At 43.8% G+C, this 14,852-nt stretch overlaps 1 protein-coding gene across 3 annotated transcripts in view; it reads right to left on the bottom strand.

Annotated features, from left to right (window-relative positions):
- PPP6R1 (protein phosphatase 6 regulatory subunit 1) overlaps positions 1 to 14,852 on the bottom strand; it is a 119,451-nt gene that overhangs the window by 66,823 nt on the left and 37,776 nt on the right. For all 3 annotated transcript variants that reach the window (XM_056543902.1, XM_056543901.1, XM_056543903.1), the window contains exons 2-3: positions 4,145 to 4,377; positions 2,217 to 2,403 (exon numbers count right to left, since the gene is read on the bottom strand). In XM_056543902.1, the coding sequence (XP_056399877.1) occupies positions 2,217 to 2,403; positions 4,145 to 4,371 (414 nt within the window). In that variant the 5' untranslated portion in view covers positions 4,372 to 4,377. The remainder of the gene's footprint in view (positions 1 to 2,216; positions 2,404 to 4,144; positions 4,378 to 14,852) is intronic.

Below are 14,852 nucleotides of genomic sequence, written 5' to 3'. Positions count from 1 at the left end.
AAGTCTATGGCAGGGGGCATGACAACCGCCACGCCCCCTCCCATAGACTTGTATTGACAGGGGCGTAGCCGTGACGTAACGATGCTCCGGCCCCTGTATTGCCCGTCATTACGTGCAGAGCGATCTCGCTCTGCGCAGTAATGATAGCGGGGTGCTGCAGCAGCGATCCCCGGGGTCCCCAGCAACAGGACCGCGGCGATCTGACATTTTATCCCCTATCCTTTGGATAGGGGATAAGATGTCTAGGGGCGGAGTACCCCTTTAAGAGCTAAACTTGTGATAAGGGGGGGGAATAAAAATTTCCAGTAAAGCGTATAGATATTTCCATAGTTTGAACATGATACAAAAGCTTAAAAGAACACCACAACATCTTTTCTAATAAACATTCTGATAATTTGTCCTCATGTGTAACTTTCAACTCCAGGTTACATAAAGCAATATTTCATGTTGCATAACTTTGTACATACATTGCGTCACAACACGTGTTACAATCCAGAGCTGCATTTACAATTCTTCCCAGCTTTCTCTGGATCAATGCCTGCACACAGCTTGCCCTAGTCATCTGCATTATTAGAACTAACATCATTAAATCCTAAACTATACAGTAATACTACATATTGAAAAAATATTTCTGTGTTATGGTATCCCAGCAGAAGTGTATAAATACTAACAGGCTTAGCTGCTTAATATTGCGCCAACATGACATTTTTAACCGATTGTCAATGGTCAGGTGATTTACCAGGTAACAGCTTTTCCCTGCAATCGTTTGCATCCATTAACAATCAGTATGAAAACCACAAGGGATTCCTGACACTTCTAAGATAAAAGATCAATAATAAATGCTACATCAAGTATCTTAGGGCCTCCTTCCCTTTTTTGACAGCAAAATGCTATAAACATAATAGATATGCAAAACGACAGGAAAAACACACTGCAAAAATAGTGTTTTTCAAAATGCTTATAAAACAGCTGATCAGCAATAGTTTCATTTTATATATAAGGCACAGATAAGTACCGTATATACTCGAGTATAAGCCGACTCGAATATAAGCCGAGGCCCCTAATTTAACCCCAAAAACGCAGGAAACGTTATTGACTCGACTATAAGCCTAGGGTGGGAAATACATCATCCCCCATGTCATCCCCCGCAGTGGTCTTCAACAAGCGGACCTCCAGATGTTTCAAAACTACAACTCCCAGCATGCCCGAACAGCCATGCTGGGAGTTGTTTTGCAACATCTGGAGGGCCGTAGGTTGTAGACCACTGCGCGGGCCTTTGTCATTATCCAGTCCTCCCCTCTTTTTAGTTTTCTACTCACCTCCCCTCGGTGGAAAGGAAGGGTGAGCTGTTCCGGGCCATCTATGCTGCAGGGACTGTCCGGTGGGGGGGGGGTTAGTCGTTCCGGGCTGTACATCTTCAATGGGAGGCCCTCTTCTCTGCTTGCTCCGGGCCGGCCCCGGACTAGTGACATTGCCTTGACTACGACGCACAGGGACGTTAATGCACATCCCTGTGCGTCGTCGTCAAGGAAACGTCACTAGTCCGGGGCCGGCCCGGAGCAAGCGGAGAAGAGGGCCTCCCAGTGAAAATATACTGCCCGGAACGACTAACCCTCCCCACCGGATGGTCCCTGCAGCATAGATGGCCCAGAACAGATCACCCTTCCTTCCCACCGAGGGGAGGTGGGTATAAAACTAAAGGGGGGGGGGGGATGATGAAGGCCCGCGCAGTGGTCTTCAACCCGCAGACCTCCAAATGTTTCAAAACTACAACTCCCAGGCATGCCTGGACAGCCGATGGCTGTCCGGGCATGCTGGGAGTTGTAGTTTTGCAACATCTGGAGGTCCGCAGGTTGAAGATCACTGATGACGGGATGGACAGGCCGAGAGTTTACTCGAGTATAAGCCGAGGGGGGCGTTTTCAGCACAAAAAAATCGTGCTGAAAAACTCGGCTTATACTCGAGTATATACATTTTCCTTGTTTTACTTAAAAAGTGCAGGTAATCTGCAGCAGAGCTGGAAAATGATAATGACAGGGAACAACCTGTACACAGGTATAGTATCTGTTCTAAAACAGCATTTACACTCCAGGATGACCATACCATTTCTGAAAACTAATCCAGGCAGCTTTAATTCTTAAGACTTTAAACAGTTGAATGTATTTTTTTGTGCACTAGTTTTCATACACGTCGTCTATGTAACTTCTTAAGGTTACCTGTTCTGTCTTGCGGTTTATAAGGATTCCCATAACTTTGCTGAAGAAGCTGGCTAGCAAAGGATTCAGATCATCTTCATTTTGTAAGAAGCTATACAGACGCTTCAGTAAAGACTCATCCTCTCCTAAGGCATCATTAATCTGTGTTACATCTGCTGTCAGTATCTCACATGATACACTGGGATACCTGAAAGAAAAAAACAGGCAAATCTTAAACATGAAGAGCTGAAGTGCTATTTCCAACACACACCACAGTAAGAGATTGCATTGTTAGGCTAGGTTTATATCTCTCAGATGTTCTATTTGGAGCCGTCACTGAAGATATCACAGAAAATTGCAGACAAAAAAGTACAGCATGCTTCACAGTCATCGTAACCGAAACCTGACAGACCCCAATGGGAATTGTTGGGCACCATTGGCAACTTCTAGCACTGTGGTTATTAGTTTTCAGTAATCATCTCATAACCACAGACAATAACAGGCATCCTTCGTACACAGTGACGTTAGCACAGGTCACAAAGCATGCCTAGTACCATACAATAGAACTCAAATCATCTCCAGTTTATGGTTCTCTGGTCTCTGAGGTTGCAGTAAAGCATGTCTCTGAATGCAGTTTACAGCTCAAGCAAAATGGCTGACCACAAGACTGTACAGAAAATAAACATATCTACTATCAAAAAATTAAAACAAAATTAGAAAAATATTCATTAGTACATGGCTTTGAATTAAAAAAATATTAGTAATACATTACCTTTATGTCAATGGCAATATGTCAACCCATACATTATTAATCTGCTCTAAGGATTGGGTGCGAGTGGACAGTATGAATAGCTAAATGTAAATCTCAAGCAGTGGTGGTCAACTAGTTTTGTTTTAACAAAGTAGTCTCACTTTTCAGATATGCCGATTAGGGATCGACCGATTATCGGTTTGGCCGATAATCACGATTTTTGGGCATTATCTGTATCGGCAATTACCTTGCCGATAATCCGATAATGCCCCCCCCCCCCCCCCCCCCCACCATTGCCTCCCCCATCCCCGGTTTTATAATTACCTTTTCCCGGGGTCCACGCTACTTCTGGCTCCTGCTGCGTCCTGCGTTACGCTGTGTGCAATGACGAGTGACGCGACGCCACCGTCAGTGCGCACAGTGACAGCTCAGGAGGACGCCACCGGAGCCAGATGTAGAGTGGACCCCAGGAACAGGTAATTATAAAACCGGGGATGGGGGAGGCAATGGGGCCGGGGTGGTGCGTGCGGAGCGGAGGTGGGGGGGTGCAGGCGCGGAGGCGGTGATAGGACTTAGGAGGACCCCCGGACAGGCAGTGGGAGAGAAGCGGGTGGCGACGGTGGTCTATGGCACCGCAAAAGCCGCTGCAGTTCATCGATTTAAAGCGCCCGCTTTAAATCAGTGATCTGCAGCGGTGTCGCGGGGAGATAAATAGCCGATAACTTATACCAGAATATCGGTATAAGTTACCGGCCCTAACCTCCACAGATTATCGGTATCGGCCCTAAAAAAACTATATCGGTCGATCCCTAATGCCGATTACCTGGTCTGACGATTAAATCTGACGATTTATAAAGTATAACTATTTTTTCAAGACAAAAAAAAAAACAACAGTTGCTGCTTGAGGTTCATATTTTGTCATTTGTAATGTAAATTCCCTCATCTATACTAAAAGATCCATGTTTAACAAGTTATTGCCTAAATTATATTATATTATACTATCTTCTTTTATTTTGTAATACTTTTAGATTATGCAAACCTCAGCATAACTACTAAACTTAATATATATAAGTTTTCTACCAGCTGTCAGAAGAGGCTGAACCATATAAAAGTCACCCTTTAAACGGTGGGAAAATTGAAAAATGTTACATGGGGAAATAGATTTGATACATATTTCATAACATTAGCCCACACTTACTTGTAGCGCAGCTTCTCATCTGTGTCGCTGACCGGCTCCTGGGTAATGCAGGTCACTAGTTCTTCCATGTGCTGCGGGTGAATGAGGAATTCCACAAGCTTGCGATTGACTACTTTGCACTCTTGGAGAACATCTTCCTCATCAAGCAGCTCAAAAAGAGTGACATTCTCCCTCTCCAGCAGGGTGTCCACATGTGAACTTGTGTGCAGGTCAAATTTCCAAAACATGTCTCACTGCAAAATAGACACAGTTCTTATGGTTACACTTGAGAGACTTGTAGAAGGTGTCACTCGCTTCGTGAGAACAGAGGACAGACTAGAAAATGCAGAAGCAATTGAAACCATAGAAACTTCTGAAAAATAAATAATCTGCTGGATGAGCACATACAGACTTGTAAGGAATCAAACACAGGTAAGTGGACACCTAGGTGGAGATTTATCAAAATCTGGACAGAGGAAACGTTGCTGAGTTGCCCCTAGCAACCAATCAGATCACTCATTTTTAACAAGGCCTCTGCAAAATGAATGAAGCGAGCTGATTGGTTGCTACGGGCAACTTTTCCTTTGCAACGGTTTTGATAAATCTCCTCTATAGTATTTAGAAAGTGGTCAATACATACAAACTCCTAAGGCTGCATTCACACCACATTTTTGCAATACAGTTCCCCTATGCATTTTCAATGTGAAAACTGTATGGAACCGTATGCCAAACGATGCATCCGGTTGCATCAGTTTTGCATCTTGTACGGTTTTGTCAGGTTTTTTTCCCCGTACTCAAAACCGTAGCCTACCCCTGTTTCTGGTCCGGGTGAAAAACCATTATAATATATTAATTTTATTATTTCTTTTAAACATGGGAGTCAATGGGAACTGTAAAGAACTGTATACGTGTACGGTTCCATCCAGTTTTCACTAGGGATCGACCAATATCGATTTCTTAGGGCCGATACTGATAATCTGTGACCTTTCAGGCCCATAGCCGATAACTTATACCGGAATATTGGTATAAGTTATCGGCTATTTCCCCCTAGCCCCCCCGGGAACAGGTAATTATAAAACCAGTGATGGGGAGGCAATGGGGCAGCGGTCTCTGGCCGGGGAGGCGGGGCATTATCGGCAAGGTAATTGCTGATACCGATAATGTCCAAAATCGTGAATATCGGCCGATAATATCGACCAGACCGATAATCGGCCGATCCCTAATTTTCACCAGTTTTTGACTTTGCGCATTTTTCTTGGAATGTCAATCAAACAAGCGAAACGTTATTCACAATGGAGTGAAAAGTAAAAAATGTATACGGAATTTTCTTAAAAAACGGATGCAAACGGACATAATTTTGCAAAACTTATACGGTTTAACCATATATGGGTTAAAATTTGTACACACGTTTTTATACAGTTTAGTCCGGTTTTGAGGAATCCGTTTTTCATCAAAAACCTGATACGGGAACTGTATTGCAAAAACGTGATGTGCATGCACCCTCAGAGATAACTTAAAGCGACAATTCTCCATTGCTCCACATAACCAGAGAGGAAATGTCACATGGTGGAAAAAGATATAACTAGTTTGCCTTGACTTCTTTACTGTGACTCAATTGGATATACAATACATTCAGAATGTTTTCAGACCCCTTCAGGTTATGTTGCGCTACTTGTGCTAAAATAAAAATAAAAGCTCTCCACCATCCTTCTGCACTCAATAACCCATGATGATAAAGGAAAAACAGAAGGGGAGTTTATCAAGACCGGCATCTCATACGCTGCTCAATTAATCCCCCACCAGCGTACGGGCACGCCTCTTCATAAATCCCTGCGTATCCGAGACTGCCTGTGTGCCCCCTCTGAAGATTTCCACTATAGTGTACATCTGCTAGCAGGCGTAAACCGTAGGAAATTAAGAGAGCGCACCCTCTCTGCTGCAAGCCCAACAGACACGGCAAGTGCAGAGGAGATGCTCAAAAGGTCGCAAAACGTATGCAACTTTTTTTTACATTTTCCACCAAAAGCAGGCATGATAAATGCTCCCAGAATGTTATAATATAAGTCTTTACTAATATTTTGAGCCAAAGCCAGAAATGAAATGGGAAATCTAAAGGAAGGAATACAGCTATGTTCACACAGCACAATGTCTGCTTAATTCTGCATGAATATTCTGCACAGACATTCCACAGCAGAGTCCCATTGATTTCCATGGGATTCTGCAGCACTGTTCCCACAGCAGAATTTCTGCGCAAAAATTCAGATTCTGGCGACCGCAGAAAGAAATAGACTCTTCTATTCTTACTGCGGATATAGAAAGGAAATGCACCGCCAAAAAAAAAAAAAAAATATATAGCTGAGCAGATGGTACAGAAGAGAATTCAACAGCACAGATGTGAACCCAAACTTACAGAACGTGTCCCTACACCAGCATTTCTCAACCAGGGTGCCTCCAGCTGTTGCAAAACTACAACTCCCAGCATGCTTGGACAGCCTTCGGCTGTCCGGGCATGCTGGGAGTTGGAGTTTTTCAACAGCTGGAGGCACCCTGGTTGAGAAACCATGACCTACACAATAAGGCCACATTAAAGGGGTACTCCTGTGAAAAAATTATTATTATTTTTTTTTAAATCAACTGGTGCCAGAAAGTTAAACCGATTTGTAAATTACTTCTATTAAAAAAATCTTAATCCTTCCTGTACTTATTAGCTGCTGAATATTACAGCGGAAATAATTTTCTTTTTGAAACACAGAGCTCTCTGCTGACATCATGAGCACAGTGCTCTCTGCTGACATCTCTGTCCATTTTAGGAACTGTCCAGAACAGCATATGTTTGCTATGGGGATTTCCTTTTACCCTGGACAGTTCCTAAAAATGGACAGAGATGTCAGCAGAGAGCACTGTGCTCGTGATGTCAGCAGAGAGCTCTGTGTTTCAAACGGAAAAGAATTTCCACTGAAGTATTCAGCAGCTAATAAGTACAGGAAGGATTAAGATTTTTTAATAGAAGTAATTTACACATCTGTTTAACTTTCTGGCACCAGTTGATTTATATACAATACATATGAAAGGTCTAGTCACTCCACAAGTCCAATAACCTGGACAGTATAGATCACTCTGATGCTTTCATTTGATTTCTCTAGACCCACAGATAGGCCAGGACTTGTGTCTATTACACATTTGTGAATGTGCTGAAAAAGTATTGGCATGTTACTTTTCAGAGCTTGGGATAAAAAAAAAAAGTGAAAAACCACATGGCAATTTTTTTTGGAACAGTTTTTGCCTTTGTGAACAAATTGGAGCAGCTGGCTACACAGCCAAAATTACATCCACATATGGTAGGTACAACTTCCATCTAGATTAAGGTTTCCCGACCAGGGTGCCTACAGCTTTTTGTAAACAACTTGCAGCATATGCTTCGGCAATTCAAGCATGCTGGGAGTTTTGCAACATCTGGAAGTTCCCTGGTGGGGAAACCTTGATCTAGATTGTTAATTATTTTGGCGCAAAATAGCAGATTTGCAGGTACAAGTACTATTTACCTACAAAACCTGGTTGAAAGTCTTGCCTACTGTAGGTGGACACTGTTCCCACTTTATAAAGCCAACCAATGTGGCCTGACATCTCTTAGATAATGTATGGGCCTTTTTCAATTTGTACATTTCCAGGCAAAACAACAGAGTGAATGTAGAACACAAAAGATTATCCAGATTTTTTTATGGTAAAGGCAAAGATTTACTAATTCATACAAGAGATAACAGGTCCTCTTAACGGTGGACCCGACATTGTTATTGACAGTGTTATTTAGGGGGGAGTTCACACTACGTTTGTAGTGTACGGGTGCTGGATCTGGTTGGGGGGAGTGAAAACTGTCCGCTCCGGTATCCCAGCCGAACTCCATTCATTTCAATGAGGCTCATTTTTGCTCATTTTCTAACCAGACCTAAAACCTTGGTATAACATGGTTTTAGGTCCGTTTAGAGAACCGTATACGTGGCAAAAATTAGCCAACCGGAGTCAGCGTTTGACTCCTGTCGGCTCATTGAAATGTGTTACATACAGGCCAGGTCCGGCTGGTAGGGCTGCGGGATATACCGGTTCATAACGAATACCGACATTTTTGTGCTGCACGAAATGAATTTTAACCCATACCGTAATACCGGTTTGGCCACTCCCCCTTGGGAATGGACGAATCAGCCCAGTGCTGCGCAGTCCCCACATCAGGGAACTAATCCTATGTGACCTGCAAGCGCTGTTCTGCCCCCCCCCCCCCCAATTAATTAGTCCAGCACAGTCCCCATCAGGGTACTACTCACATGTCACCCGCATGCGCTGCCCTCCTCGTCCTGTTTGTTGTGGCCGCCGACACTATACCAGTTGTCTCCAGCCTGCATGCTGGGAATTGTAGTTTTGCAACATCTGGAGGTCCGCAGGTTGGAGACCACTGCTCTATACTGTGCAGTATCGCCCGGGCTGCAAAAACAAAATAAACTTTAACTCACCTCCCATTGGTCCGGTACTGGCCTCACTTGTTTCCTGGGGACGGGAATGTCGGACAGCCGTCAGCCTATCACCGGCCGCAGCGATGTCCCGCCTCGGCCGGTGATAGGCTGAGCCCACTGTCATGTAAGAACCCGGCTTCTTACATGACAGTGGGCTCAGCCTATCACCAGCCGAGGCGGAACATCGCTGCGGCTGGTGATAGGCTGACTGCTCTCAGACGTTCCCGTCCCCAGCGTAAGGCAGACGTAGGTGCGTTAAAGTTCATCTTGTTTACCTTTTGCAGCCCGGGCATAGGGATACTGCACAGTATAGAGTGCCAGCGCAGGTGGCCCGCAACAAACAAGACGAGGAGGGCAGCGCTTGCGGGTGATGTGAGGATTTACTCCGATGGGGATGTGGGCTGATAATTAATATGTGATACACACATTTAGTCATACCGCCCAGCCCTACTGGCTGGGATATGGGAGCGGCCCCCGTACACTACAAACGTAGTGTGAACCCATCCTTACAGAAATCTGAAGTCATTGAGATTCCAGACGAGAACATATTAGCCAATCTAACACAACCTGTATTGTTGGTTTTATATTTAGCAGTTTTTATAATTGTAGGAAGAAAAGAAAGAAAAAACACTAACAATTCATGGACATCTACTACTGACAATCAAGACACATAAGAAGCAAAAAAGAGCAAGTGCCAATATGAAGATGACCAAAAGGAAAGGACATAAAACTGCAGGGGTAGCATGAGGACATATCTAAATTAAAAAAACACAACAGTAAACACACAAACCATCACTGTTCTTCCAAAATGAAACATTATAAAGTTCCCTAATAAGGACCCAGATTTATCTGCCTAAAGCAAACTGTAAGAGGTCACCCGTAGCAACCAATCACAGCTCAGCTTTCACATCTTAATGTGATCTGGTAGAATGAAAGCCAAGATGTGATTGGTTGCTGTGGTGAACACCTGGCAATTTGGTTTTGAGAAGATTGATAAATCTGGGCCAATAAATATCTCATTGTGTAAATTGTATTTTTACACATTTTATCCACTACAAAAGCACATCTGGCTACTGCAGCAAGTTACTGAAGAAGCCACATAGGCGAAAGGTGCAGGCTAATATCTCTGATACAGTCTGTATAAAAACAGGAAACGTGTATGTTTATAGTGAACACACAAAGACCATGCGAGAACCCGGTGTTCACACTTCCTACAATACAGTAATCTGTTGACATTCAGTTCCTGTTCATCAACCTCAGGAGTTCCGCACAATGCTAAGCGTGGCCGAAGTGATGTACAGTCAGCTGGACAAGAACTTAGGGCAGTGGAAACCCCTGCTGTGGGCTAATGTATCCAAATGCATCATCTGACCCAAAAATCACTAAGGGTAGGGTCACACAGCATATTTTACACTGCATGTGTATTCTCCTATGAAGAGACACAGGGCTTTCCCGTGGCAGCCTTATGTACGCAGTAAGGTTTGGAGGAGGGCCGAGAGCGACAACATGACTGACGTACAGACCCATCTCTAAACCTTACTGCACCATGATCTGCACTTGAGCTAGATGGGACTTTTTAATTGCTTTTTATTATTAGTTTTCTGGGACGTAAGGCACCTTTCACACTATAAAGTTGTTCCGTTAAAGGATCCGTTATAAACATCCGTTAGAAAAAACGGATATTAAACGTCCGTTAAAAAATCCCATTCAAGCCTATGGGATTTTTTTGGGATTATCCGTTATGACCCGTTATAGCCCATCATGAATAACAGACGTTATTTGTGACGGAAGATAAAAAAGGCACATGCACTAATTGTCACAACAAACAGGTAAATTAATGGCTGTGAATTTTAACATTGAAGTCTATGGCAAACGGATGAGCCTTTATGTCATCCATTTGCACCTGGTTTATAATATCGGTTATTACTTCTGAGCATGCTCAGAAGAGGTGACATCAGCAGACTCCTGCAGAGCTGAGGGACTACTATTACTCCCATCATGGAACAGACTTGTTTCCATGATGGGAGTAGTAATTCCCTGGCTGCGGGAGTCTGACGGCGTTTGTACTATTACCCCCCATCATGGAACAGAGTCTGTTCCATGATGGGGGTTGTAGTACAGGGACTGAGGGATTGATTGCACCGGGTCTCACTTCTGAGACCTAATGCGATCAGAAGTTATTAAGCAGGGGAATCCTGCGATGTATGGTGCGTTTTTACTTTTATTTTTAAATCCCCTTGCGGGGAGCCCTGAATGGCCGGTACTGAGGAGCCATTCAGGGCTCTCTGCAGGGTTTTTAAAATGAATATTGAGTGGCAGCGGGGGCCATATGTATATTAAGATATTAAGCGCTGTGGGGGGACAAGATATATAGAACTGCAGGGGGGGGGGGGTCAGACATGTAGCCTATATATCTAGCCCCCCAGCGCATTAATATGCCCCCCACAGATCATCAATAAAGATATGACCCCCCCCACCGGCGCATTTATAAATATATACACCCCCCCCCCCCGCTGGCGCATTTGTCATATTATGCCACCGCAGCGTTACATGTGAAAAGTTTATCTATCAGCAGCCAGCCGGCCCAATGAGGATGATAGAAATACTTTTCATTCACAGTGCTGCGGGGGCATATGCATATCGAAGTGCTGTGGGGGGCAGATAACTCTGTATGCCTGCCCCCCGCTGCGCTTCTATATACATATGCCACTGCAGCGATATGTATGAAAAAAATTGTATCAGTATCATCGGGCCGGCCGGCTGCTGATATAGATATACTTTTCACATGTAACGCTGCGGTGGCATAATATGACAAATGCGCTGCGGGGGGCACATAAATGCGCCGGCAGGGCTCATATTATAAATGCATTAGATATATATAGGCTATTTATGTCTTCCCCCCCCCCCTGCTGCGCTATATCTCTTTCCCCCCACAGCGCTTTAAATATACATATAGCCCCCACTGCCACTCACAATGTTCATTTTAAAAACCCAGCCAGAAGCCCTGAATGGCTCCTCGGTATCGGCCATTCAGGACTCCCAGTGGGGGATTTAAGAAGGAAAGTAAAGACGCACAATACATCACAGTGTTGCGGACCATGCCGCCCGCTCCCCTGCTTAATAACTTCTGATTGCATCAGGTCTCAGAAGTGAGACCCAGTGTGATCAGTCCCTTAGCCCCTGTACTACAACCCTCATCACTGAACAGACTGTTCCATGATGGGGGTAGTAGTACAAACACTAATGTCGCCTCCCCATCCAACGGCAGACTCCCACAGCCAGGGAATTAATAATTATGAATACATAAATAATCCATACAATTACATGAGCAGAAAAAGTGTTATGTGAAATTTGGAAAGCACAAATAAAATAAAGCTAGACATACTGAAAAGGTATCCGGTGTCTATTTCACATATAATCAATAGTGTAAGATGGTATCTTGTCTTCTATTCAAACCTTGCGGAAACCTAGTATTAAGCTTCAAAATCCAGAACACTTCTCGATCCAGTTTGTTTTAAAATCACCACCTCTTGATGGCAATGTGACTCTCCCGATACCCTGCAATTGTAGAGATGATGTACCGTATTTCTCTCCCCCCCCCCCCGCCATGTTTTTCTGCAACATGCTTCGTAACCATCGATACATGGAATGACTGAAAATTACTTGCATCGGATAGATGTTTACATATCCTGATTTTCAGTGGGTTGATGCAACCCACATATTGTAAATTGCAGTCACAACATGTAAAGAGGTATATCACTCCGGGAGTGTTACAATTTATGTATTGTTTCATGGAAAAACTATTATTGATGTGTGATTAAAACTGTGAGGCATTGACCATATATTTGCAACAGGTACATTTCTTTGCCCCACATTTGTAAGAGCCCAGATAATTAAGCCATGTGGGTTTTCTTTCTGGACGATCCATGAAGAGACTCTGAGATCTGGCCAATGGTGGGAGCCCTCCTGAATATGCACACATAGCCTGGTTTCAGGGCATCCCTGAAACCTGGATCAGTATATAATATAGGTATATACTTATTTATAATACTCTTCACTGCTCTGAAGAATACAATAGGCTTTTTTGTGTCATTTTTCTTGGTACTGTGGGATGGAATAAGATCTTCACGATTTCTATCTCTAGCAATGGATACAGCTATCGAGATATTCCATTTCAGGTAGCCACGCTGTCTGTTACCCACAGCAACTGCCTCAATGGAGAAGGAAATCACTCTCCAATGTGCAGTTGCGTCATGCCCGGATCATCTCCCCCACAGGCAAATTTCCTACATGTGCGGGGTGGCAGCATGGGGCATTCAAAATAGAATTAACAGCAGTATCTATATGAAGTAGATACTACTTTGCCACCACCTCTGTCCCCCCCGCAGACTCAGATCAAGGAAACTAACCACCTCCAGATGATAATCAACCGTAAATTTGAGGTTCAGAATATTGGAGTTGATGAACTCCGCAAACCCCTGTATGGCCGTCACATTGGACCCCCAAATAAAAAGAAGGTAATCGATTTCGCAGCCATACGACAGGAGATGTTCGCTGTAGGGGTTCGAGGGGGCGAAAAGAGTCTCCCTCTCCCACCAACACAGAGATGTTGGCGAGAGAGGGGGAGAATTTTGCCCCCATCGAAGCTCCCATAACCTGAAGGAAATATAAACCATTAAACATAAATTTTTTGTGGCTTAGTAGATACTCAACTACCAGTAATACATATTCACGTAATTCCATGGGATAACGGGAATATGTATCTAGAAACTATGACAAACCCAAAAGTGTCAAATCATGGGGGATTACAGAGTAAAGAGGTCACATACGCTAATTCCCAGAGGTTACTTCTCCCCCAACTAACATGGTCCATCATATCAAGGAGATGTTTTGTATCCTTGATATGCCCAGGTATGTGTGGGATAAGGGGCTGAAGCAGAGAATCCACCCAGGCACATAGGGGCTCATTAAGGGATGAATTCCCAGAGATTATTGGCGTGAGAGCTTCGGTCAAGATGCCATCAGTATATGGCTGATACCTTGGTTAACGCCAGGTACATTTGCGGCCCCTTAGTAGCTTTGGCAAAAAGGGGCATCGAACCTGGATCCTTGCAGGTGCCTTTTGGCCCGGAGGTGAAGGGTAGGTTTGTTGGGGGGCCTCTCATGTTAGAGAATGGCTTTGCGATAGACCACATCCTTAAGTGTGACATGTTTGCACTTTTTCTTGCACTTTGGGTGATAGAGAGCACTTGCCTCAGCTCTATTAAAAAAAAAAATTTAAAAAAATGGAATATGGGAACAATGGGATTCTCAATAATTAAATAGTTGGCCACTTTTTCATTCAATAAACCCTTTTCCAAACCCAGGTGCACAATAGAGGATAATGGGGACTTTAACACATTGGTGGGGGGTCACTGAGCAGGGGTCTGTATGCGTTACCATCCCCCAACATGGACATGTGGAGTTTACAATACAGACCCCTGTCCAGAACCACCACTGCCCCACCTTTGTCAGCCTGTCTGAAAATCCCATTTTCCATTTCATTCAACTCATTTAATGCAGTTTATTCCATTATGGTAAGATTGTAACCTATCTTTCTTTTTTGTGTAGGAAGTTCCAATATGTCTCTCTCCACAACTTCCTGGAACATATCCAGAACGGAGGAGTGGGACATAACAGGGTAAAAACCATGGTTAGTGGTGGCGAACTCAGGAATATCTGTGCAAAAAAACATTGTCACATGACCCCTGTAAATATGCAATAATACTGAGCTCACCTAAACCAGATTGCAAACTCATGATACTATCTGTAGTGGTGACAATACCATCAGACACAGGATTCTGCTGCAAAACATTTGTATTATCAGACTCGGCATTAGAGACAATTTCACAAATAATACACTCTGAATTGGACATATTAGCAAAATGCTTACGAATGTTTATGTTCCGGACAAACCGGTTAACATCTAGCATTGTCCTGAAAAAGTCCAGTTTGTTGGTGGGTGCAAAGGTAAGCCTGCATGAAAGCAAGGAAAGCTGGGTTTCGGGCAATATAGCTGCAGAAAAATTGTAGATGGGAATAAGTTACCTCTTGTGATTGTTGCTCCTTGTGTTCCTCCTTGCGGGGATGATGTTTTCATCCCGCACGTCATTTTTTGACGGTTTACTTTGCGGCTTGGCTCTTTTTGGTGTTAGTAACGGGAAGATGCGGCATTAGGTGAAAACAGG

The sequence above is a fragment of the Hyla sarda genome, chromosome 10 (assembly GCF_029499605.1).
Source record: "Hyla sarda isolate aHylSar1 chromosome 10, aHylSar1.hap1, whole genome shotgun sequence".
NCBI lineage: Eukaryota > Metazoa > Chordata > Amphibia > Anura > Hylidae > Hyla > Hyla sarda.
Note: the sequence above shows the minus strand (reverse complement) of the source record. Positions and strands in the feature narration are given on the sequence as shown.